A 26,897-nucleotide genomic window follows, 5' to 3' on the forward strand; every position below is an offset into this window, starting at 1 on the left:
TTATGCCAGTTGTGGCACAGGGCCTCTTGATGGTTGTTGTGTTCTGCCTGCCAATATAGAAGGGCTTGATTATATAGTGGGAATGAAAGTAGGTGGCATTTAGATTTCCCAGGATGAGCTGTGATATGTGCCTTGTTTACTTCAAACTTTCCTAACACTGTGGACCTTCACAGTGGCTTTGCCACAAAGTGACCTAGCTATTTATAGTGCAATTTCTGACAGTTCTAGAAGAAAAAACACATTGAGAAGAACAACAGTTTGTATACAGATCTGTGCAGTTTCAAAATCTGCGGTGTTGAGGCAGCTCTTTAGTAAGAGATTTTTCAAATGGCAGTGATGGCATGGTGCAGAGCCTGAAACTGACCTTGCAGGCTCCTGCCTCTTGTGCTTTTGGCTACAAAGCTGTCACAATGGGAGTGAAGTTGCCTAAACTCCTTTTGAAGCCAACGATATTATTGGACTCCCAACCCCTAGCAGCCTTAGTGGATAGCTCAGTAGGTAGAGCATGAGGCTCTTAATCTCAGGGTTGTGGTTTCGAGCCCCATGTTGGACAAAATATTCCTGCACTACAGGAATACTGGACTAGATGAGCCTTGTGGTCCCTTCCAACTCTCCAATTCTGTGATTTTAAGTCAACATGGCCAATGGTCAGGGATGATGGAAGCTGTAGTTGAGCAACACTGCATCTGTTTCGGATCCCTGCTCCTTTATAAAGCTTGAGCCAGTCATTATCTGTCTGCTTAAGCTATTTCACAGTTTGCTGTATGAAAATGGGATAAACATCCCATGTTATCTCATCCTGATTTACTGAATGCAAATGTAATGCAGAAATAAAAACCACAAGAGCACCTTTGTCATGATAGTGTAGAGTAGGGGTGGAATGAAATGTGACACAGGGGGGCTGGTCAGTAGATATTGGAACCTCACCCCTCTCTTTAGAAACCCACTTTAACTAGATCCTAACATGCCTAGTTGAGGACGCAGGTGGCGCTGTGGGTTAAACCACTGAGCCTAAGACTTGCCAATCAGAAGGTCGGTGGTTTGAATCCCTGTGATGGGGTGAGCTCCCATTGCTCGGTCCCTGCTCCTGCCCACCTAGCAGTTTGAAAGCACTTCAAAGTGCAAGTAGCTAAATAGGTACCGCTCCGGCGGGAAGGTAAACGGCGTTTCCATGCACTGCTCTGGTTCGCCAGAAGAGGCTTAGTCATGCTGGCCACATGACCTGGAAGCTGTACGCTGGCTCCCTCGGCCAATAAAGCGAGATGAGCGCTGCAACCCCAGAGTCGGCCGCAACTGGGCCTAATGGTCAGGGTCCCTTTACCTTTAATATGCCTAGTCAAAGGTTAGAGATGGCATTTCCCCCCATTTTTCTTCCTTATACTCAGCACAAACCAGATTCATGTAACATCATAGAGCAAGACTGGAGGCGCAAGTCCTAAGATCTCTGAATTCTTGTGACATTTGTAGGGTGTCATGCTGAGCCGACAGCTTAGGATGGGGAGATTGGAAGGAATGATCCGAGTCTTCCAACCTTGAATGCAGAATTGGACTGGATGACCTTTAGGTTAATTCTAGCCCCATAAATAATTGTTTGATACAGATTTGGCAAGGATCTGAGGCATAACCCATATGTGATGCCCAAGTCTCATTATCAGATCTACTAATACCTTTTTTAAAAAACAAAACTTTAAAATATCCATGAGTGCTCCAGTGTGCACTATTTTCTAGACCTAATTCCGCCCCCCCGCCCCCAGCTCAATTGGCCCCACAGTGGAAAAGACACTGGTACATGTAGAATGCCTTGATCCCCCCCCCCCCACTGCAGGGCTTGGGGGAGTTTCAGTTGCATTTACCTTCTAGATTTGGAAAGCAGAATGCACATACAGTGATGAGAGATGCAGGCCGGTTAAAAATCCCTTTCTCTGCTTCAGCTTCAATTGAAATACAATTGAAGTACCACTGCTTCTCTCAAAATTGGAGCATCTTACAGCACTTGAATTTTTTTTTTTAACAAGAAAATTGACTAAGAAAATCCAAGGCTTGATGAAGGTCGAGAAAAGCATCTGTTGAGAGACAGCCGAGTAGCACCTGTAGGTAATTTGTATCTGGAAGAAAGCTTAATTAAAGCCATCACTTGACTCTCAAGGCTCCAGACTCCCCCAAAGCCTTACAAGTTTTCCCAGTTGTTCAATGGCTCAGCCTCTTTGCGGAACTGAGATCCCACATGCTCAGCCAAACAAAGAGCCAAATTTCACTAATTAAAAATAACTTCAAGCCCATCTCCTGCTTCCAAAGACCATCTGTCATGATGTTTGAATGCGTGCGGCCAGCAACGCAGCACATGCCACCTGCTTATTTTTAAACCCCATGAAAAATGACGGCGCTAATTTAAGAAAGGAGTTCAGTGTTCCAATGCAGAAGTCGCAGAGAAAATGTGCTCAGTGGACTGTGTGCTTCACCCCATGGCTTCGCATTGTTTTTGCATTCTGGAGAGGGTAACTGATGTTTATCATAGAATCCAAAGGCTGAGAGGAATTCAGCATGTTTGTGTGCCTTCTCTAAATAATAACGAACAAGAAAGACTCTCTTGGTTTTCTAGAGGGAAACAATTTCAGCTGTTCAATCCTGGTCACTTCCGTAACTTGGTATTTTCCTCACAAGGAGCCATGAAAGGGGGAAGTGGAGATCAGGAGCATCACTAAGGCTTGGTTCAATGCACAGTTACCTGGAACTCTGGGGCAAGAGCCACTGAGCTGAATGCAACTGATTACTTCTAAGCAGACATGCACAGAACTCCACTGTAAACCTTATTCCTTTCCCTCCAACTCCAGCCTCTGGAGATGCCCTTGTAACCAGATTCCCTAGGATGACTACACATCACCATTTACCCTGACTCCAGTGTGCTTCCACCACTGGTGACTGAAGCCAAGCACACATACATTAGCCACAATTCATATGTATCTAATAGGTTGTGCATGGTTTTTTAAAGAAATCACTGTTTGATGCACTTTCCCCTCAAATGAGCTTCCATCTGAGTTGAAAGTGTGATTAAACGGAGATGTGTACATGTCAGACACCCATTGCACATGTGCGGTTTAATGGAAGAGGAGTTTGGAGTGGGAGGGGTTGTAGGCATGGTGAATCACTTCAGGCAGTGTGCACTGGGTAGAGACACGCCTGCCCCTCTCTGGTGCATACAGTATTAGGTAAAGGTAAAGGGAGCCCTGACCATTAGGTCCAGTCGTGACCGACTCTGGGGTTGCGGCGCTCATCTTGCTTTATTGGCCGAGGGAGCCGGCGTACAGCTTCCGGGTCATGTGGCCAGCATGACTAAGCCACTTCCGGCGAACCAGAGCAGCACACGGAAACTCCGTTTACCTTCCCGCTGGAGCGGTACCTATTTAGCTACTTGCACTTTGACGTGCTTTCAAACTGCTAGGTTTGCAGGAGCTGCGACTGAGCAACAGGAGCTCACCCCATCGCGGGGATTCGAACCACCAAACTTATGATCGGCAAGTCCTAGGCCCTGTGGTTTAACCCACAGCGCCATCCGCGTCCCTGCATACAGTATTACAGCAATGTAAAACGCAGTGGGAGGGGATGACCTGGCTGTGTTTCAAGCCACTCATGTGCAGCCTTAGTTTTGTATGCTGTTGTTTTGATTCGCTATGCCTAAAACTGCTCTACTGGGAGTAGAAAGGCAGAGAATGAGATGACAAGGCACACTGTTTAATCAGATGTGCCTCCAAAACTATATTCTACCAAAACGGAGAGCAGAACTCAGAGATTCAGGATCTAAGAATCCTTTGACCCGTGCTCTCTTGTTTCATTCCAGAATTCTCTAAGTTCCCCCCTCCAGCTTTAAGATAAAACCATCTCTAATCCTCCTTTGCTCTAAATCTCTCCTCCACCTCCCTGCAAGTGTGTCGTTTTCTATCTGTCCTAGCAAAATATAATCTCCCTCTTGGTTTTTGAGACTTTCATTCTGTCAGAGCTCATTGAATTATGATGACGCCAAATTATTACGGGCCAAAGTAGGTCTACAATCAGTAGCTATGGTGCTGTGGTGAAGCAGCAGTACTCACCTGGCCACCAGTCGGTTGCTGCTGCTTACTCACAGGTAGAAGGGGGGGGGCAAGGTGGTGGTGTGGTTGGTGTGGTGCAAACATGCCAGCAGGAGCAGCAGATTGTCTCCACTGGGGGGTTCACACTCCTCTACATGACTGACTGCAGGTCATGTGAGTCTTGCCACCGCACCCCACTGCCTACAACCAAATTGGGAGAAGGGGGCGTATGGATTTGATTCAACTGCTTTGGATTTTGCCAGGTGATGAACATGCTCATTTCCCCTCCTGAATTGAGCTTCCTTGACATTCTTCAATATAGAAAAAGAGTAGTTGGTTTCCTTATCCAAAGCCAGGGTGGGGGGAAGCAGCATAATGACCAGATCTCCAACTGCATAAAGATTTAGACTAAACAGCAGCTTAGGCAACCTGAATGCTCTCTGTGCCACAAAGGAAGTTAGTGGGAAGCTAGTGTGGTGTAGTGGTCAGAGCGTTGGGCTAGAGAGATCTTGGTTCAAATCGCTTTCAGACATGATGCTTACTGGGTGACCTTGGGCCAATTGCCATCTCTGTCTAACCTAATTCTCAGGATTGTTGCGAGGATAAAAGGTGCTGTTTGGGGAGAGCTATGCATTCCATCTTGAGTTCACTGGAAGATTTATTATGTTTCTATCCCAGCCTTTCTTCCAGTAAACCCAAGGCGGGATATAAATGTAATAAATATATGTTTTTACACTCTCCCTTCCTGCAATATTTCCCAGCTCCCACCCACGACTGCTATTTACATTCTGCACACAGGTCTAGGGCACAATTATATGTTTCAGCTTCAATACCAGATACACCCAAATAGCACCCTCTAATTAATGCAAATGCAGCACTCTGACATGTTTCTCCTGCTTAAGGAAAGCACTCCTAGTCACTTACAGTTGCTGAGGAAACTGCAGCCTACACATTCAGCTGCAGTCCTAGGCATACTTACAGGGCCGTAAGGTCCAAATAATATACTGAGACTTATTTCTGAGAATTGCAAAGCAGGTGACAAGCGTCTCACGCAGGCCTGAGTTATTCTGCTACCTCTCTGGATATTAGATACTGCTCTTCTTCCCTTCATAGCATGCTTGGGCCTGTTTAAGAACATAGAAAGAGTCCTGCTGGACGAAGGTGCCAGCTCTATAGAGCTGAGGTGTTTTCAGCCCTGCCCCCCCAATCTTGAGGTGCTGGGCCTTGTGGCGGTTGGCCTCTCTGGGCCTTGTGGCACCAGGCCTCGTAGTGGTGGTAGCAGGCCTCACGCCGGTGGCCTCCTATTATTGGCCTCCTCCCAACGCACATTGTGCACGATGCCCCCCAATGTTGGATGCAACTCAGCGCCTCTGCTGCTGGATTAATTCCACTAGTCCAACTTCCTTCCTACCCACACACCTCAGTATTGTAGAAAGCAGCTTTATGACAAGTGAGACCAACTGTCTGCACACTGACTGGCAGCAGCTAAGGTAGGCATTCATGGAAAATTTATCTGATTCTATCAGGATCACAAAGGGTTGTTACTTTCTTCACCAAGGATGTGTCCTGGGCTGGTACTGCTATTATTTATTTATTTATTTATTTATTTATGGAAGTTAGGTGGCCCTGCAATGTCTTTATGGAGCCCAGGTGGAGCCTCTGAGAATTTTAAGTCCACTGGAGACAGTTCACAGCAGACTTTTGTGATTATTATTAGCGCGCACGCCCACCCCGCCGCCCACACTGACTGCTTTATGTAGAGCTGAAATGGCTACAGCAGCAATACAAACAGTTTGTGTGAAGATTGTGTGAAACTAATGGCTAAAATTATCTTCAGTGAGCCTTGCTGCCCTCTTAGGATAGCCTTTGAGGAAATGAACAATCACACTAGGGAAGTGTTTGTATTATCTCTGGTAGTGAAATTAGGCTTTTTTTGTATCCTGTATAGTTTAGAGTTTGCTGTGAAGCTTGAGGCAAAGACTGCTTGACTTATCCCTCCAGATGGATAAAACAACTCTTATCTGTTTCTAAAATAGCACAATATAAGAATTTCCCTTACATTCCTTTTGTTGTTTAAAGGACTTGCTAAAATTCAGCGATAGGATGGCCTTTACTAGCTCAGTTAAGTGTGATGCATTTTGCTTTTTTAGAAGATGCAAGACAGGTCGTATTCAGAGTGTGCCTGTCCTAGTGGTTTAAAGCATCTTAAGCAGACTATCTTGCACATATTACTACATGCTGTTCTTTGTCTAAAGTTCTGAGAGAATATTATTTGGGTTATATATATCTTCACGAGACATATGAATAAGGTCCACCTAGGAGATGGTAATCTCTGCTGGTGCACAAGATAAAACACACAACTGTGAAGAATGTACCTTTTCTATCTGTAGCCATTGATGTTATGGGAATTAAAAAAAAAAAAAAATTAAAGGAGTGTGGTATTATCTTTTCTGAGAGATTCAGAATTTTGTTTCCATAATTTTTCTTTAGGAGCTATAATTGCTCCATGAAACAGAACCAATCTGTTTTGTCTGTGTGGAATTGGGAAGTGTCAGAGGTCCGCTGAGAGGGGTGGGCAGGTGGAGCTCCATCACTGTGGACATTGCCACTGTACCTGCTGAAGACACAGGGTGGAAGCTGTCAGCGGTATCTAAAATGGGCCTGTCTAAGACAGGGAAGAGACCAATCTTAGCTGGTTCCTAAGTGGATCCAACTGCTAGTAATGGGCCTGATCTGGGCCTAGAGCTCACATGGCAAAGAAAATGGGAGGAAATCGACCTCCACACCTTCTGCCTTAGCTGATGCAAGCTAAGCTGGATGTGGGGATGGTTCCCCTCGTTGCTCAGTTTAGCTCTGCTCCTCCCCATGTAGGAGATAGGATGAGGAGAATCAGGAATTTTATGCTTATTACACAGTTTTACTCAATTTTGTGAAAGTAAATAAGTAAAGGAAAATGCAGTGGCTGGTTACAGAGAAGCTAACTCCATGGACAGTCTTCAAAGTGCCTGGGATGATTTTTCACATCAGGCCCTTTCCATGGCTGTGTTTTCGCTTTATGCCCCCTGTACATCTTGGCCACAAAGAAATATTCGTAACTACCAGCAGTTCCAAGAAATTGTATTTTCTTTATTGTTTTATTTTTTTTGTAACTCAACAAGTTTCCATTTTTTTTAAATATTTTTAAAATTTTCATTATTATAATTTTTTTTTTCTGTTTAATGCACTCGACCCAAAATTGGTTTGGCATGTTGAAAGGAGGGGAAGGGGACTGAAAGACAAGAGAAATGGAAAAGAGGAGGGGGGGAGGCAAAGTGGGCAAAAGCAATGGTGTGGAGATTGAAATGGATCAGCACCAACCTGTAGGAGGGGGACATTGAGGGGCCAAGGGAGAGAATGAATCTCAAACCTTCCCAGCAGGCCCTGGGTTCCTGGGCTCAGGCCTTCATGCTGCCATTCGAAAGGCACAGCTTCACTGCTAAACCTGGAGGGAGCTGGGAATGAGGATGGGAGAGCAGGGAGGGTCAGCTTCAAGGAGGCAGTGTGGCTTGACTAGGGAACCAGCTAGCAGCTATGGAAAGCAGGCTGCCATTTGCCGTTACGCTGCTAGCCATCCCTTTCCCTTTTTGCATCCGCTTCCTGTTCCAGCACAAGTCTTTCTCATTCGCTCTCTACCTTTGCTGGGCGTGGCATATTGGTGCTCAAACCTTCACTGGAATGACGGAGTGAAAATAATTGGTGTCTGGGCCCACCAGTTGGTACTAGGTGGCCCTACAGATGTTGTTCCAACCCCTTCAAGGCCACCACTGCCCACGGAAGTGGGGAGACCCAATCTAGGGCACAGGGCTGCCTTGTGGAGGCCTGTGCCAAGCAAGGAGCTGCTGGTATAAGCAGTCCCTGTATGGCAGCCTTAGCTGGCAGGGAGCCCAATGCAAAAACTCACTCCCCACAAACTGGGAGGCCCCATTGCATTGGAGCACACCCCTTGGTCATGCAGTTTGGGGAAGATGGGCGATTCTCCGCTTCTGAGCTCTGCTGGTTGCTAGTTCAGGCGATATATCTGTCCTTTCACGGACTCTGCAAAAGAACCACGCTTGAGGAGTTTGGAGGCAGCCTGAGAGAGTTCCTGGCAAAGAAGGGAGTGTCTTTCACTCCCCCAACATGGGGGGAGCAGGGCATGTTTGCCACTGCTTCAGAGGATTAAGCTCAGAGTGGCATTTAGAGCAGCAGATTTGGAGATTAAATGTTGCCCTAGAGGTAGTGCTGTCCTGAACTAGCTTATGCATAAATGCCCCTCATGTTGGCTTGTAGACAGCCAATTATAGAGAAGACAAAGATGGCCTAGATGAACAGAGTACAGTATACTTAAGTGAGGCAGAGAGGCTAATTTGCCCAACTAGCTTCATGGCACAGGAATCATGGGCCATATTCTTGTCCTAGATTTTATCCTGCTCTCCGTGCTATTCTGGTTTGAAGGCTGAAGAGGGAGTAAGCTTGGGCTAGCTTGCCCACCTGCTCTCATTGGGCCAAGGAGATGTAACTCTGGAGAAGTCAAGCGGAGTACTTTGCTAAAGTGAGTTGAGCTCATGGGTTTGCATAAGTCTTAGATGGATGGGTAGAGAAAAAGAACGACAGGCCAGGTGCCTCGGCTTAATGGGGGTGCAAGCAAAGAGGGCTTCTGGATATGCCCAGGATGGCTGGAGGAGTCAGCAGGAGTTGTTTAGGAAGCTGAGGAGGGGAAGCTTGAGCCCCCTCTGGCCATACAAAATGAGTGGCACCTGTTGGCTCCTGAAGCTTCACGATAAATGTGATGCATCCTAGGTTTTTTTTTTACTATCCTACAGATTTCACATTCAAACTTTTGATACCTTTCATTCCTTTCTGTAACCCACAGATTGAGACTTCAATGATATAAAACAAGATGAATTCTGTACAAAAGTTCAGTAGAAGTCAATCTGTGCAAGGCCTAGAGCAGACATGTGCAGCCTTGCCCACCATTCCACCCTAGAATGACAATGCCAAAATATCTGGACTCTGCAGTGGGTGCTGCTGGAGCATCTGCACCATGCAGACCCAAAGAAAAATGTACAGAACATACTGCTACCCTCCAAATCTAGGATGGGCTGTGGGCTGTCCCATAGCATCAGAAGGGTCACAGTTTCTGAATTCTTGCTCTAAGCTAATAGGGCATTTCCTTCAAGTTGTGGATTGAGAAAAGCCTGTTTTTATCACTGTTGGATATGAGGGGAACTTACAGTTCCCTACCGAAACGCTAAAACTGGTTAAAGGGGTAGCAAATGACACAAGAATATAATCTTGGGAGTCAAAATGGAAAGTGCAATGATATCATGAGAGTTAAAAAGAAGAGAGATAAATTCCATGTTAGGAGAAGGATTAAAAACAAACCAGCAATTAGCGCTACAGCATTCTTGATATCTATGGCACACCCATACGTAGAATACAATATGCAACTCTCGTCTAACAAGGGAAGTTGTTGAAAATAGGTTAAAATGGGCAGCTAAAACCAGAGGGTTGGAGCATCTTCCCCACAAAGGAAACAAAAAGATGAGTTAGGGGAAGAGATTTATGAAACCATGAAGGTATGTGAAGAGCACAAATAACCTTTCAAAATAATTATAGCCCAGTCAGGGTATTTTTTTAAATATATATTTTTGTAACTGGAGGGGGCAGCCCCCTTCTATCCCAGTGATAGCTTTACTTCTCAAGTTTGGGCTGGACAGCTATACTTTCTCTGGATGCACACTCTATTGTCAGAGGTGGGTATGATAATGGTGAACTATAATTGACAACAGGTGAGGGAGTACACTATTAAAAGAGGACAGTCTCAGCTTCCACATACAGTATCCTTGGATAGCTGCTGGGACCCCTTGTGGCAGATCTCAGAGCTCCCCAGCTGGGGACAACACACCACTGATCAGAAGTTCTGCCGGCACCACTACCAGTGGGTGAGCTTGTAAGGGGTCTCCAGTTGGGGGGGGGGCTCACCAGAAGGTGGTCTGCCAAGGGCCCCCTCATATCTAGGGCTGGCCTTATTGCATACCAACACACAAGTGAGCATACCTCTCTCCTCAGTGGCAGTAATGGCTGCAGGACTCTTCTTGGCCTATACCTGTAGTCCAAGTTAAAACAGGGGTGTGCCTCTACAGAGCTCTTTCCAAGATTTTTCCTTGCACCAAGATAAGCAGGAATAAAAGAAATAGGGCAATGGCAAAGTGCAACTAGCATGAACACGCCTTCAACACATATGGATTCTGGCTGCCACTAACTACCCAGCACCCGGGCTGATTCTAGTGGCTGGTTTCCAAGACTATTCTTACAGCGGTTACTTCAATAGTGTTAGCGCCCCCTTCCTCTTGTGCCAGGACGGAACATGCCGTAACACTGATATAACTTCATAATCATGTCAATCTTTTCATTTCAATTAAAGTCCAAATCTCAAGTACAGTGTGGACTACTCATAGCTAACATGAAGCTGGAAAGCGCAAAGCCTTGAGGTTGGGCTGCTAGAGACTCAAGTCTCTACCGCTTCGCTCCAACAGGATGGATGAGGGCAGATATGTCTTTGGTTTTTTTGTTTTCGTTTTCCACGTGAGGTTTCCAAATGGAGGTACCTCTTGGTGATCATGCCAAGGCAGTTCCTGAACACAGGGCCTTCCTTGGGCCAATGCAGCAAATGCAAGTGGGGTGAATAAGGCCATTTGGTATTGGGGAGAGGATTGATCAGAACCATGGTTTGGTGATAGAATCAGGTAAACGGGAGTGGGGCCTTGTCCTCACAAGGGTAAGCTGTCCATCTAAGAGAGTGAGCAAGTTGGTTCTGGACCAAGATCGAAAGAGCAGCAGGAAGGAGTTTGAGCCAATATGGATTTGTCACACTAACCTTCCAACTTTCATGCAATGAGATCCTAATGAAGAATACAACCCAAACCTGTGGAAACAGCAACAAGGGCGTCAAAAGCCCCACAACCCAATTCCCTGTGCCCTTTGAAAGTATGACTCGGATATAAAACAAAATGCTTCTGAAAATCATTAGTCCCTATCTCTGAATCAAGTATAATTACATTAGGTTGGGTGGAGGGGGAGATGGCTCTAGGTGAAAAAGTCTATGCCATGTCCCTAGATCTAAATGATGTCAGATCAAGCTTTGTGAGCTACAGCTGTATTGGGTATTAGGGTTACACAACGTGTGTTCTTCTCTTTCTTTGTGGCCAGCCTTTAACTGGGTTCTTTGCAGAAAATATCCATATGGGCACACGACAAGCTTCTCTTTACCAAACATGATCAAGGGGCATTCTTGGATGCTGCAAACATGCAGTTACTAGGGGAAGCGACCATATGAACAGGCCTTGCACAATGATAACACAGGCGAATGTGGAGCAAGAAACCGAAAGAAAGAAGAAAGCTCACTGTCATCAGAGTTAGTGCTGTCTCCTGATGGAACAGGAGGACTTGATTGATTGTGCTGCCACTGTACAGGGCAATTTAATATTGGCTCCTTGGGTCTTAGCTTGTGGCACTGGGGTAAGAGATGTAAGCAGGCAACAAGGAGTGACGATGGCTCTTCTTTCCTGCCACAATATGGCACAGAGAAAGGAAGCCCCTGCCTATTCCAAGGAAGGTACACTTCTAAGAATGCCAAACCCTCGCCTTCTGCTTTTGACCAAGTCTCTTAGCAATTCCATTAACTGGGAGAGGACAAAAGATGCAATAATAATAATAAAAACAAAATAAAATAAAAGCAGGAGAACAAACATTTCAAGGCTCCAAGTGGCAAAACCACACACCATTTCCCTTTTTGATATAACGTGACATCTAGCCTGGGAATTTCTAAATAGGTAAGACATGGCTGCTTAAAAATAATGATGATGATGAAATGAAACTACTCTGTCCCCTCTTAAAATTCTTAAAAGCGAAGGATTTTTCTGTAACCTACAGCATTACAGCATCTTTGGGTCTTGCAGTAAAAGTGTTTTTTCCCCCACCCACAATTCCAAAGTGGCAGTTAATGAGAAAATAACCAACTTCATGTGGAGATGTATGAAAAAGGTACCTCATCTGGCAGGAAAGGGGAAATGCTTCAAGGTCACAGAAATGACGCAGTATATGTTATATATTACATAAAAATTGTGCCAAAATGTTTTTTCCCTCTTTTTTTGATTGTAAAAATCTGCTCTCGGCGGGTTTCCCCCAGTTGTCTTTGTCAAAGAAGGGATATTTCCCCCCATTTTCCCTTCCATGCTCCCATACCACACATGGGGCCAGAGCAGAGCTGAGTACCATATATCTATATATATTATATAGATATAGATATATTTAAAACCCAGACAGAAAAGTTCCTTGGTTTGTTTTTCCTTTTTTCAAGTGAGTAAATCAATTCTCTGATTTGTTTTTAGGTTTTCATATTTACAGCATTTCAATTGGTATCACATCCCCCGCTTCCCAACCCATTTGGACCCCGCCCGCCGCCCGCCCCGGAAATATGGTGCCTCTAGGTGAGACTGGTTGCTTCCCCAACTCTCCCAGGCCGAGAGTTGGTGAGAAAAGTCGGAGTTGTGCTTGAAGAGGGAGATTTGCTATTTCTTTTTCCTTTGGGTGGAAAAAAGTGCAGTCTGGGTTATTGTTTTTGTTGCTGTTTTTTGTTTGTTTGTTCTGTTTGTCATTTTTCTGAAGGACAATCCATCCAGACTGGGGGGCGGGGGAGAGTTCAACACTCCTACTTTCTCCCATGTAGTCCCAAATGTGTTCTGACGGCAGCCATATTTGCATTGCAGGATACTCCTGACGTTTGCGTCTTCGTGGGCAGGAATGAAACAGAAGGAAGGTGAGAGCAGTCTTGCATCACTTTCTAAATGTCTGGAGCTGGAACTTAGCAGGCCGTGGGGGCGACTGGTGGAACTGAGTGAAACGGGAAGAAATGCCCCCTCCGCTACCACCACCCCACCCCTCATCATCTCTTACTTATTGTGCAATTTTACGTCAGGCTCGGTGGCCCTAAAGCAACTAGGAGGGGGAAAGGCCACCATGTGTGGCCATACAAATGAAAAAAAAAAAAAATCTAAGGACAGCCACACCTCAGTGCTACTTCCTCCTTCCCCAGAAGCAATGGTGCATTTCAAACATTCCTATGTGGGCTTTAAGTTTAAGAAATAAAAAAGAGAGAGAGGAAAGAATCAAAGCAAAGCTTTCCTGCCAATCTGAAAGAGCTGAAGAACTTGATGCAAACCCTGTTGATAAACGGTGACAGCCAACAAATACTGGAAGGCAGGTTCTCAGCATAGCGTTACCTGAACAGCTCCTTCCTCTCCCCCCACCCTCATACCTTTCTCTGTCTTTTGCCTCTCTTTTTTGGCAACGGTTGAATCTAAACCCCGACTAGGCCGAGTGCCACATGGCCCTGTTTGTCCCTCATACTCTTAAGCTATGGGAGGCGAGGGGTGGGGAGCAGGCTCTGAGCCAGGGCGCAGGGCAGGGCATTTCCCCAGGTGCCCCAGTCTCTGCATGTGGAACCCTCATGGCTTTGATTTTCGTAACATTAAAAAAAAATATTATTATGTCAGCTTTTTAACTTTCCCACCCTAATTTCTTGGCCCCCCCCCCAATTGTCTAGAAGGTATTGTTAAAATAAGTCTGATCCTTTTGCCTAGATTCAGCTCTCTTTCCTCCACTGCATTTATTTGCCTGGAGAAGGAAAACGGACATAACCAGATAGGCCACGTGCCACTTTCTGTCTGGAAATCTAGTTGGATGGAAGGAAAGACGGACAAAATGGCTGCCCCTCCCTTCTCCTCGGAGAAGCCCTCTGCCTCACTCAGCTCTTTCTTCCACCTTCTCTCCTCTATTCATTCCCCAGCCCTGTGCCATTCTCTTCTTCCCCACCCTTTCTTCCAGGAAAAAATTAAAATGTTCAGGTCACGGCAACAGTGCCGCATTGGGGGTTTTTTTGGGGGGTGTTATGGTCCCTCAGTCCCTTCTCAGCCCCTCAGAGACTGGTCACCAGCTGCATTTGGCCATCTCCCTCCACTGCTGGGTTTTCTAAGCTTCCTGGGACCAAGTAGCCATCATTGCTGGGTCTCCGGACTTGGTAGTAGGCCTGGAGCTGGTTGCGCGGCACCAAGGCTGGCCGATTGGTATAGTAGATTTCATTGATGGCTTGGGCATGAGGAAGCACTTCCCCAACTGCCTCAGGGCTGCTGTCCGGGTATGGGGAGTCCCTCAGGTTGGTCATACTGGTGTATAAAGAGTCCCTGTTGGGGGAAGGGGCTTGGCCATCGCCCCCCTCTGTCAGGTCAGCTGTGCAGCTCTCCGACTCCTCCAGGTCACTCTGGTAGAGGATGGACTGTGCCCTCTGAAGCAAGAGCGGCTCCTCTAAGGCCTTATACATGAGTTCAATTTCCATGTTCTCCTCATGGGTCAAGGAAGGGGCGTCAGGCACAATGGCGTCATCCTCATTGTTGGTACCCCCTCCCCCTGCAACTACGTTGGGAGGGGGAGGGGGCCCAGGGGGGTTGGAGGTCTCGGCAGAACCCCCACCCCCCTTGACCACGCCACTGCCTCCCCCTCTCAAGTTGTTATGCACCAACTCGGAGATGATCATTTTTTCAAAGGCGGCGGCATCACTCAGGTTGCGTCGGCAGTCGGCCATCTTGGTGCCATCGGTCGGGAAGTCGCCACTGCGGAGGGAGTAGCTGTTATTGAAGTTGCCATTGAGCGGGAGGGTGTCCATGCCACAGGCGTCTCGGCTGTTGTTCAGGGGGTGCTCTGTAAAGGTGGGCACATAGATGGGTATTAGTGGGAGGAGGCGGGAGGGAGGTCATGAGCAACTAATGTTTAGGCCACGGAGCAGAAGCCATCACTTGGGAACTAAGTTCCACTTGGGCAGGCGGTCTGCTCAAGTGGTATGTGTGTGTGGCGAGGAAGAGAGCAGATAAGAAGTGTGTGTAAGAAAAATGTAGGGTTGTTACACGGGGAGAACTGGCTTGTGTGTATGGGAAACGATAGCAGCAACAAAAATGGAGGTAAGAAGCTAAGAGAGATGAACCTGAAGCTGAGGCTGCATGAGTGGGTAATTTATTTAACTGAATTGAAAGGGTCAGTGCACATTTCAAGCAAGTACGGCTTCTCTGAGAGTTCCTATATTGACAAGGTACTCTCCAAGACTTGATTCACACAAATAATAACTGTGGGATGAGCTATTGTTTCGGTTTGCTACTATGTTATGTATTTTTGTGTTTTTATATTGTAAACCACCCCATCCTCATCCTCTGATGAAGGGCGGTATAGAAATCTAATAAAAATGAAATAATAACAGTAACAAGGCAATGACCACGTGCATCAGAAATCCCTTTCATTCCTTCATTTCGGAATCCCGGGGAAGGGAGGCAGAGCCTTTTCCACCAGGGCCCAGTTCAGATCAAGAAGGCAGGCTCCCAGCAATTGGCCACTAACTGAGCTGCTCTTCAAGCTTTAGCTCTTCTCCAGGGAGCAGATGAAGGCGCCACAGCTATATACAGAATTCTAGCATTTGCCTTTGCCAGCAGGATAGCACAGCCAGCCAGAATGGGGCAGGGCTGCTTGTGCAGCAGCAGCAGCAGCAGCAACAGCTACTTATCTTCCTTCTCCTCTTCTTGTCAGTACAGGGTTAACCAGACACTGCTCCTTTCTACATAGGAAGCATAGGAGGACTCTGATGCACATGGTAAGATGTGGCTTCGGTTTGGGGTTTGTTTGTTTTAAAAAGAACATATAGAACTATTGTCCTTGAATAAGATGTATTTGTTGATGATCTTTGGGATACTCTTCTGTTAAATTTAATCTTTTTTTCCAACAAGCATCAGATTGCAGTTCACTTCTCTTTTTTATTGTCTAGTGTGGAAATAAGCGCAGGATTCAACTACATGTGAGTTAGGTATGCATGTGTGAAAGTACTGATACTCGTGTGGGAAAGAGGAATGTGGTTTGTTGAGTAAGAAAGCAAGAGTGCAACTAAGGCATAACCTCTAAGGTGACGTGAGAGGGAATAGCCATGTTGGCATGGCTGCTGAGCCGCACACAGCCACATGCATAACACGGAGCACGCAAGTTATCTGATCTGCCAATGGAAGAAGCCTGCGGTCTCCCCCCAGCAAAGGTGGCCTCTGGGGCTGGAGGGACCATTTGTCAGAGACGGTACAGTCAGCCCATTAGAGCACGGGGTGCACACTAGGTTAACGGGCCCATGGTTTCAACCCAGCATGCAGGGATGGGAAGGTTGGGTATTGCTGAGCTCTGCAGATGCATTTAGCTCCATCTAGTGCCCACAGCCAGAATTGCGCAAACCATGCTGCACCACCACCCTCCGAGAAATGGGAACATGAGTAAGGGAGGAGTTCCCTCCAAAAAGCCAGCACTCCTTCCTATTCTCCCTACACACCCGCTACTTGGCTCACGTCTGTGCTGCACCCACCCCCAGCCTGCCAGTCAAACTAGCAATGAAGGAAACATTACTGCGAAATGGAACTGGAAAGGAGGGACGTACTGGACTCTCGGAAGCTCCCTGCAGGCAGCAACAGTTGGGAGAGGAAGAGAAAAGAGAGAAAGAGGGTTATCCAGGTGGCTGGGGCCAGTAATTCAAAATAAGACATGGCCCAAATCCTCCCTGTGGCCATAGCTCAGTGGCACAGCACCAGCTGTTTGCTCCCTGGCATCTCTGGGTATGGCTGGGACTCTGGCGAGCCACAGCCAATCAGTGTAGATAATACTGACCAATGGTCTGTCTCAGTACAAGGCAGGCTCTTATGCACCGGGAGAATAAAGGAGGAGCTCCTCCACTGCCACTTCTCCTGACCCATTCCTCCCAGCGCCCGAGGCTTGAGGAATTACTTTTTCACCAGATTCAAAAGCAGAAATCTCAGGTGTTCTTTTTGCTTTCAACCTACCCTCGTTTTCAATAGGGAAAATGTGTTTGTGTGTGCAAATGGAACCCTAATTCAGTCTGGGGCATTAGTCTAGAGGGGAAAGTATGTTATCCTGGGTGACGATGCCCTTACCTGGGGAGTTGAAGACAGGTGGTGAGGCAGGGTTGAAGCCCACGGACTCAGCAATGAGTGTGTTGTAAGGACTGGTCCCGCCCCGTGTCTGCAGCACGGGGTTGGTCAGCAGGTGGTTCCCCATTGTGCCTGCAAAAAGTAGTATAGGCAAAGGTGTTAGCACCATGGAGGTAGAAAGTGACTTGAGCCTCTACATCTGGGGTTGGAGGAAAGGCTGGAGATGGAGAGGAGACTGAGTAGCTTGGTTCGGGGGGGGGGGGAAAGAGTCATGGCCATGTGAGCAGAACTACATTGGAGGCCACCAGAGATAGCCGAGGAGAAAAGGTGACTCTCTGGGAGAAACTGATACGGAGTGGTGTTTGGTAGGGATCTCTTTCATCTGCTTGGTTGTAGAGAGTGGGGCCGGGGAGCAGCTTTAAGGGTGGGGCAGGAACCTCTTAGTCAGGTGTGTGGGTACAGGCCTGCCCTCTGGCTCACAAAGGAGTTGCAGGAAGTGATGGAAAATACAGAGTGACTGCTCACCTCGATTAAGGGTGGGAGTGCTGTTGAGATCACCCGCCATAAAGCTGGACTCAGTTTGCTTCCTTACAGTATCATTCCACATTCTCCGGATTCGGCTCTGAAAAGACAGCCCCACTCTGGATTCAGTAGGGCAACTAGACCCCCAGGGGTATTGTGGCCTAAGAATATGCCCCAGCCTCTCCTGTTCTCTAGACCAGTAACAGCAGCACACACCCCCAGCCCAGTCTGCCCAATGGTACCTGTGTCCCAGTATAGTAACGGTTGTTGCTGCGGATGGCTGAGGTCTTGAGGGAGCCCAGTGTGGCCCCTGGTGGACTCCGTAGGCAACAGGATGCGTGTCGCAGGCATTTGCTGAATTCCCGGTGAACCTGGCGCATTGTAGGGAGGAGAGTCAAGGAAGGGGGAAAGGCATGAATTGTCTTGGCTACAACATGGTCATTCAGGCTGGTTCTGCCTCTTAGCTAAGCCTTTTTGTCACAATCTTTACAGCAATGTTCCATCAATTAATTACTTAAATTTATGAGTTTAAAACATTTACTTAAAAAGGGTCACAATTAATCAGGCAGATATTTTCTAAAGATACAAATACTTATTAAAAACTGCAGATGGCAAGCATCATCTTAAAGGGGCACTCCCCCCTTTTCTCTCACGCACAGGAGGGAATGATTCTTCTAAGATGATGCCTGCTATGATACATGGGTATATTATTTACAAACGAAGACAAAGACCCATCTTCCTTCTGAAACTATTTTCTTTACTTTTATGCAAACTTAATTGATTAATTAACTAATTAATGGACTAAAACTTGTTTAACTGACTCAGTGTTTCTTGTTTTTTAATCAGGCAATTGTCCTATGCAACTCCTTTCAATTTGGACCCAAAGTCCTTTGCAGAGTCAATGGTTCTCTTTAAGGCCCCTGCACCCCCAACATGCAAGCAAGGTTGACAGCTCTGCCCAATGACCCTGGGTCTCCTAAGTCCCTCAGCCAGACCTCAGAATACCAGCTCCTGAGGCAAGGAAGAAGGGCTACCCCTATGCTATTCATATAATCAGTTGTCAGAAATCAATATATTCATATATGCTCACACATAATCAGGGCTTACAGTATTTTATAATTCATTTTGAATCAAAGGGAAGCTGTGCCTTAGCTAACTGCATACTGCTTGAAACAGAAAAATTAGGAGCCGACCTTTCCCCTACAAACATCAGTGTACCCTGGACAAGGGGAAGACGTGAATCAGAGATTCTGGTACAAAATCCCCTCAGATACAGGCTAAATTAATCCACAGAACAGGAAGAGCAAAACCACAAAATCTCCAAACTCCCTGTCCTGTCATAACTAGGGGAGAGGTTAGACAGAGCGTCACTGCAAGCATCGGAAAGCAGAACTAGAACTCAGTGCTTGACCAGTGCTTGACCAGGAGCTGGAAGCATGGCAAGAAGCTTGCTGATTGGCTGAATTTTCACTGGCAATATCGTGACTGTCTCATGGTTGTCTCATGATCTATGATTTGCTGTGATCTACTCAGGTATAAAGACCTCTGGATTTCTGTCAATCGGGGTCCCAGTTCCTTTTGGAAGAGATTCCAAACTGGGTCCTTATTGCCTGGCAATAAACTTCACCTTCAATTCTCCATTGCTGAGTCAGCCCGATCCTTATTTAGCACCCAGTGAGTACCTGCTCACGTTCACTTGCTTCATTTGGTGCCGTGCTCGGATCATACAGGCCAGTAGGGTATTTTTTTTTACCCAAAAAGAGCCTTGCTTAGCTCTTTGGCGGGGGAACACGTCGGGGGGACCTTGTTTCAACTCCCGGCGCCAATCGGACATCATTTCCGAAGGAGAGAGGCAACCGCCTTTGGCGTGGGCTCCCGTCAGGGCGAAGGCAACGACCGAGGGAGAATCTGAACATGAGCCAACAGGAAAGGCGCGCCACAAAAAGAGCTCACGGTGAGTAAAGAAAAAAATGAGTGCCTGATCACCACTCTGAGCGATCCACCAGTAACCTCCCGGTAAAGGGGAAAGGATCCCAAAAGGGAAGGGAGGAGAAGCTGGAAGGGAGGAGAAGCACCCAGTGAGTACCTGCTCATGTTCACTTGCTTCACTCCCATTGTTCTCCACAACTTTAAGCAAAAAGTGTTGTCCTTCAGTTCTGGACTACAGATACAGTGGTACCTCGGGTTAAGTACTTAATTCGTTCCGGAGGTCTGTCCTTAACCTGAAACTGTACTTAACCTGAAGCACCACTTTAGCTAATGGGGCCTCCTGCTGCCGTTGGGCCGCTGGAGCCTGATTTCTGTTCTCATCCTGAAGCGAAGTTCTTAACCCGAGGTAATATTTCTGGGTTAACGGAGTCTGTAACCTGAAGCGTATGTAACCTGAAGCGTATGTAACCCGAGGTACCACTGTACTCACCTTTTTCTGAAGTGCACAATGAAACACGAAGATGAACATGCCCTGGAAAGCATTGAAGGTGGTGAAGAGATAGGCCATGACAACAGACTCCTTGTTGATGAAGAGGAGACCAAATGCCCAGGTGAGGCCCAGGAGAAAAAGGAGAGTGATTGCCCCGAGTGCCCAAGACCTGTAGAAGGAGACACTAGTGAGTTCAGGGAATTGGGAGTCCTCACCAGAGCAAAACTAGTCTCACATCTCCCTGCTGTTATGCTATAGATGCCTCTGTACAACTTCTGGCACCAAAGAAACAGTGAGACAATGTTAGGGGGATGGAGAGAGAAAGATGGGCAAGGAAGTCAGCATGTGGGAGATTCTCCCATAGTTTGCTAGTGAGGGAGTTGTATGTCTAAGAATTACCAGCCAAATTGTTACTACAGACCTCCAGTTATTCTTGGCCCAGAAATGTTGACCAAACTGCCTCCTTTACACCTAACCTTTGTTGTTACAAACGGCTTCCATTTGCGGAATACAAACACAAATCATGGGACTTGTGTACTACCTGCCATTTCCTAACAACACACCATAGTCCCAAATGTTAGTTTGGTGGTCGCTCAACCATTCGTTTGCTTGTTTTTTGTTTTCTCTCTCTTAAAGCTTCATAAGCACTTCCACACTTGAGTGTGCTCAGACTCTAAAGGGGCTTTTCAAAATGAAAGGCTGTGAAATGGCATGGCCATATATTTGTCACTCGTCAGCCGTGAGATCAAAGGCACTCTCTAGTAGGTGCCCAAGAGACGGACGCTAGACTTACTTCCAAGCAAACATGGTTAGGATTGGCTCAGGAGTATCCTCTTACTGTCAGTTCTCCCAATCTTTGCTCTTTGAGTGGAAAGAAGTGATCAACTGTCTATTTGTACTTTGTATGAAAAAGACAAAACTAAAACCACAAAGTGTTGCTGTGTTTATTTCTGACTGAGATTTGGCAACTAAAAGAAACACAGAAAGACGGCAGGAAGCAGGCTGCAAAACCACACCAGCAGTAAACAAATGCACTGGAACTCTTTGGTAAATGAACTAAAAAGAGCAGGACAAGCAAGCATGTAAAAACTGGGCTGGCAGATAGAAGTAATGGTTATATTGCCGGTAACAGTGTTAATTAGCAAAATTAAGGCTGCAATCAAAAATATGGTTATTTTGAAATATAGCCAACTTAAATCAGTAAGGCTTACTCCATGTTTACATAGTTAGGCTCTAATAAATTTTGTAAGAGGTAACCTGCAAATTAGGATCAAAATACATCTGACTTGGAGTTCTGTTACTTTAATTTTTCTTTTTAACAAAGAGCAACCATTTGTGTGCATGTGCATACAGAGGGCTGTGTGATTTGGATCAGGGCAATAGCACAGAGAAAGTGTGATCTACCCTTTCCCCCCTTCCTTGGTTCCATGAGGTTCATACTTTCTTAGTTCAGTTTTCATTAATGTTTGAGCTTCCCAGCTCTCTCTTTTTTATTTTTTACTGGGCTCCTCTAGATCCTTGAGAGGTTCAGCAGCCTCCTCTGTCCACAGCACTTGCTCCAGCTACTTGGGTTAAGTATTGTTCTGGGTCACTTGGGTAAGGTAAAGGTAGTTTATAAAGCTGTTAGGATTAGCTGAACTGCATTTCTCCGCTTAGTAGACTTTAAGCTATGAGTATTTTTTTTTAACCTTAACTCAGCATTAACCAGGGTGTTCTCCCCACCTCTAGATTATTTTGTATGAATGAGTGTAAGAAGATGTGAACTTGTGAGTAACACACGGCTTTTGACAGACTGGCATTTGCAGGCTATTTGCAGCACTGAGCTTGACAAATTCCCTCAAAGTGTCAGAACTCTAACCTCATTTGCTGCTTGACTCAGACAGCTCCACTGTGCTGACTGAATGAAGCAGCCTCACTCTATTCATCTGAGAGGGTGACAATTCCTTTCCTGAATATAAGGACACTCTCTTAAAACGAGAGAATGCTGGTTTCACAGGACCCTTTGCAGCGTGGTGGGTCGTGAGGAAAAGAAAGATCTACTCGACATAAAGATGGCCAGCAGTCCAAAGCCTTTGGTGAAGTGATCAAACAAAAGCTTCATAATGTTACCCAGTGTAAGCTGAGTGAGTCAACCCATATCCCAGCATTCTGAAAGGATGATCTGAGCCCATAAAGCACTATGCTTTGGCCTCTAGCCTGTTTACTCCCAGCTGTAGGTCACTCAGCTGAGTGAGACACTGCTGAGACAGATGGGGTCCTCGATATCATGGTCTGGGCAAGAGTCCGGTCCCTTTAAACCCCAAGTTGTCTGTTTTCTCTGCTCTGGCTTTGTCCCACTAAGCTGTTTTAGAGGAACCAAATACAAGGCACCACAGGAATCTGAAGGCACTGGAGGTGTGCTATTAAGGTAGGGAGAAATTTGGATCTAAGCCAGAGGATGAAAAGGAATCCAAACATAAACTCACTTGATGTTGTCCAGTCGGCTGGAGTCAGGCTTGAGGACCGACGTGTTGCGGATCATCTTGTGCAGAGTGATCATGAGGAACACCAGGTTGATCTGGAGGATGTGTACAGATGGATGTGAGCAGGGGAAAGGGAGTCCTCTGCAAAAAAGCACCTCCCACTTTCCCCTGCTAGTAGCTTTCCCCAGATGCAGGGGAAAGGGTTTGTCAGTGTCCGTGTCTGTGTGTGATGGGAAGGAATGAGCAACATGACATCCCAGGCTAGGACATGCCATTTTAGGAGATGAAACTTAATTTTTGCAAATTTCTTCAGCGAGGGGCCTTAAAAATAAGCTTTGGGGTGTGAGGAATTCAAATCTGCTATTATTTTTGTGATTGGACAACATTCAGCTTGGCAAGACTACACTTGGTGAAGAAGCAAATAAACTGCTTTCAGAAAACCAAAGAATTTTAATTTTACCTTCTGAAAATGTCAGGTAATATAAATAACAACAACAACAACAACAATAATAATAATAATACTGCAAGTACTTGGCAACCACTTTCAATGATTTCTACACAAATTTACACACATTCTGCTTACCAAGAAAACCTAAATTATATTTATGTAACCAAAATATCTTTTGAAGTCCCAAGTCATGTTGCAACTTTTAAGCACCTCTCATATTTGGAATTTGAAAGTTGAAAACACGCCCTACACCCAGGCACTCTTCTTAACTCTGGGAAGAAAAAGGGAGGTCTAATGATGGGTTGAGGAGGAGAGCAAGGGCTCCGGTTCTTTCCTCAACTTTGGGACTCTGATTCTTTGACTGATAAGGGAAATCCTTGAGTGTCTATTCCTTAACAATCCCTAGTGACTCACCACAATGACAGAAGAGACAGGCCCAATGAAGGTCCAGATGAAGTAGTTATCAACTCGAAGCCAACATCTGCCAAAAGAGAGCAGGGAAGTGTCAGATGGAAGCAGGAAAAACACCTCAAGGCTTGATTGCCTGAGTGCTTATTGGCACGAGATGACACTCACCCAGAAATGTGCTGTCAAAACCTTGCCTGTTCTCTGCTCATTCTTCTGCCCTGCCCCTCTGTCATAACATCCATTAAAGGACTTCTCATCCCGTATCTTTCAAGTCACCCAAACCCACCTCTAATCTTGTTCTGCCAGTTCTGTTGCCAACCTTTTCAGGCTCATGGGCAAATTTGGGTTTCTGAGCAAGTGCTATGGGCACCATCCACTCTGGCCACATCTCTCCTCACTCCCTGCCCTGCCCTGCTCTGCCTCCCCCAAGAGAGAGAGAGGAAGTCTGGGTAAGTCAGCTACAGTAGAAAATATAAGCCTGAAAAAGAGCATAGAACTAAAAGAGGAAGGGGGAGAGACTGTCACTCTTCCAACTTCCTACTATGTACTTTTCAAGAGAGAAGAAGGTAATCATCCTCACCACCTCATGATCAAGGGGGCAGGCAGCTCAGAAGCTTCATGGGTGTCAGGGGAAGAATGTCACATTGGCAACCTCTGCTGTGGCGCTCCTCCTCCCACAGTTAGCGTAGAGTTATGTGTGCAGTGTACTAGCCTCCCCCCCAACCTCCTGTTTTTATCATTGCCATGCACCCTCCACTAGCCTCTCCCTTTGGCCTTCCATGTACTCACGCTTTCTCGGTGCCATAACTGCGGTAGTCAATGGCGGCAGCAATACCCACTACCAGCGCAGGGAAGCAATAGCCCCCCAAGTAGTAGTACTTCTTGCGGGAGTATTCGCTTTCAAAAACCTCAACCAGCATGAGGTAAAGGTGGATCGCTTCCAGGCACATCCAGGAGAACGCTGCCAGGAAGAAGTAGTGCAGCAGCCCTGCAAAGATGGGGCAGGCAATCTGGGATGGAAGGGGAGAGACAGAAAAAATCCCATCAGCACAATGCCTCGTTTTGTAATGCATTTATTGAATTAATTTAAAATATCCTGTTTTTCTGTCTAATAAAAAAAAAAAGCACACAATTTTATTTTTTTAAGGCAGTGATGATTGGAAAAGGTGCTGCACTTTTAAAAGTTGTGTAGTGACCGCAAGGGGAAAATGCCCACCCTTGTACCCTGCAAACGCACACAATTTCGTCCCTGGGTCTGCAGTACCTTCTCATGACAACTGGACATGCCTATGACACCTGGCTGTTCCCGGCAGCAGTGGTGACTTAAGCAGAGGGAACAATTGTGTTAACTGTCCTCTTCCCAGGTGTTGCTTCTGTCATAAAACAAGCACATGCCCATGCCTGGTAAACTGAGCCTGCTCTAGAGTGAGCTGAAACTTCCTGCAGATATCCCCTTCCTGTTACCCCCTCCCCTCTGTGGCTGCACTGACTTGGCAAAGTCAAATGTTCCCCAGTGGGATCTCCATCCTGTCCTATTGTACCACATGCCCCTTGGTGACTCTCTCAACTCCCTCCATGCAGAGGAATATGCCGTGGTGATTTTGGTGTTGCTCTGAGGGGAGATTGTCACGCACCTCATACTGTGTCTTATCAATGCCGATGAGAAAGAGGAGTTCAGTGATGAAGAGATTTATGCAGAGGTTCTTGTGGATGGTGTTACGGTCAGTCTGCAGCCCACGCAGGAAGCAGAAAGTGGAGATGCAAATGGCCAAGCAGACCAGGGAAATCACAATGCCCACCCACGTGATGACAGACAACAGCAGCCCATTGATGCGGCCCTGGTACTGAAAGGAAAAGCGGAATGAGGCTAGATGTGCACAGCTTTCCTCTCCTGTTATGTACTCTCCCCTGTTGTAGAGTTGAAATTTTAGGTTGACTGTAATACTGGTAGCACTTAATTTACCGTCCTCTGCCAATGGACTGTCTCCATCTAATAAATTGCCACCCTCCAAGTAATTGTTAATCCAGTGCATCTTTATTACGAACAGGGAAAGAACCAACTTCCAGTGTTTCATGTAATAATAATGACCACCCTGATTTTCTGGGTTACCCGTATGGACAAGAAGATACCGGGTGCATAATGAACTGGAAGGGGGACCTTGACAGTGGCAGAAAACCAGTTCTCTCTGCCCCCCAACCATTCTGGAGCATCTTCCCTCAGCCCCCATCAGTGGGAATGATATTCTTACAATTTCACGGTGTGCCATGAGCACAGCAAAGTTGGTGAGATGGCTGCATGCACAGGTGGTGTGGGTCGTGTTGGTCTCCACCAGCCGACAGCCCTGCGTGGACCAGTAACCCATCATAGAGCGCTCTGAGTAGTTCCAGAAAGAGCAATTGGCATTGAAGTGGTTCTTCTCCTGCATGGAAAAAAATATGCCTGTAAGAATCGTCAATTACGTGGGGTGAAGCCAGAGCAGTAGAGGGGCCCTAGGCTTTGAGAAGTTGGGATACAGGAAAATGGTTCATTCTGGAGAGAATGGGAGTGAATTGGTACACAATCAAAACATCAGCATCTATGCACTTACAAAGCATAGAGTTTCCAATGTTGGGCGTATGTGTGCAGAAATAGGATACAAGCCACCAAGTGCCATAGTGGGGCATGCCCTAGGATGTGCTAAAAATGGGGGAATGAGCACACTGGTTCCAGATGTCACGCAAGTCTCACCTCCAGGTGGGAGAGGGTAAAGATGACGGGGTCCATCAGGAAGACACGGCTAGATTCCTTGTTGATGGAGGCAGCAATAACTTGTGAGTTGACAACAAGTGAGGGGCTGATTGAACCAACCTCACTACCCAGCTTGATGGTGGCATTCTCGGTAGAGAGGAAAAACCCCAAATTTTTGTAGAGAATGAAGACAACCTTGACCACCCCTGAAGAGAGATGAAAGGGAATCAGGGCCATGATATTGCACCACAAAAAGAGGCAAATGTGGTTCTCATCACATTAGAGAAAAGGTCTTTGAGATCCTGGCGTCCCTTTTCCTCCCCGCATTTCGTTCCCCGCTCACCATTACGACTGTTTTGCTTGATAGTGTTGGCTGAGAGTTGGATGGAATTCTTGGTGGTATACTCATGTGGGAAAACAATATCTGGCACTTGCCCCTCTGTATTCAACACTGACACCTCCAGCACTGCAATGAGGAGGAAGAGCGAGATGAATACAAGCAGGAAACATAGGCACAATATTCAGAACAATTTTTAATTATCCTCTTTTTAATTTGATTCCCCGCCCCATAAGCGGAGCATATACCTTTCACATGTTACCACATCTCTGGACTACCTGAGCAGACATGGAGCGAGCCTGTTTCAAATTATACATCTGTCCTCGAAATGCTCTGTGGACACCAAATTGCCATCCCTATTTTGTGGCTGCTAATACTATATTTGGCGATAGTTTTTGTTTTGTTTTGCCCACATCTCTATGGTGAAGTAATGTGCTAAATGCAAAAATTCTGTGCAGGCATCTGTACC

The 26,897-nt window shown here is 46.4% G+C and overlaps 1 protein-coding gene across 5 annotated transcripts in view; it reads right to left on the reverse strand.

Annotated features, from left to right (window-relative positions):
- Positions 1–7,169: 7,169 nt before the first annotated feature.
- ADGRL1 (adhesion G protein-coupled receptor L1) overlaps positions 7,170–26,897 on the reverse strand; it is a 130,752-nt gene continuing 111,024 nt past the window's right edge. For 3 of the 5 annotated variants that reach the window (XM_079965877.1, XM_079965876.1, XM_079965875.1), the window contains 13 exons: positions 26,435–26,557; positions 26,092–26,297; positions 25,613–25,783; positions 24,998–25,207; positions 24,153–24,373; positions 23,370–23,436; positions 22,511–22,602; positions 20,046–20,214; positions 17,869–17,997; positions 17,630–17,726; positions 17,108–17,236; positions 16,597–16,614; positions 7,170–14,840 (listed from right to left, as the gene is read on the reverse strand). In XM_079965877.1, coding sequence (XP_079822003.1) covers positions 14,062–14,840; positions 16,597–16,614; positions 17,108–17,236; positions 17,630–17,726; positions 17,869–17,997; positions 20,046–20,214; positions 22,511–22,602; positions 23,370–23,436; positions 24,153–24,373; positions 24,998–25,207; positions 25,613–25,783; positions 26,092–26,297; positions 26,435–26,557 — 2,411 coding nt within the window. In that variant the 3' untranslated portion in view covers positions 7,170–14,061. Of the gene's footprint in view, positions 14,841–16,565; positions 16,615–17,107; positions 17,237–17,629; positions 17,727–17,868; positions 17,998–20,045; positions 20,215–22,510; positions 22,603–23,369; positions 23,437–24,152; positions 24,374–24,997; positions 25,208–25,612; positions 25,784–26,091; positions 26,298–26,434; positions 26,558–26,897 lie in introns of all 5 variants that reach the window. The other 2 variants (XM_079965879.1, XM_079965878.1) reach the window with 2 other exon arrangements.

Source organism: Podarcis cretensis, assembly GCF_951804945.1.
Source record: "Podarcis cretensis genome assembly, chromosome: 2".
Classification (NCBI taxonomy): domain Eukaryota; kingdom Metazoa; phylum Chordata; class Lepidosauria; order Squamata; family Lacertidae; genus Podarcis; species Podarcis cretensis.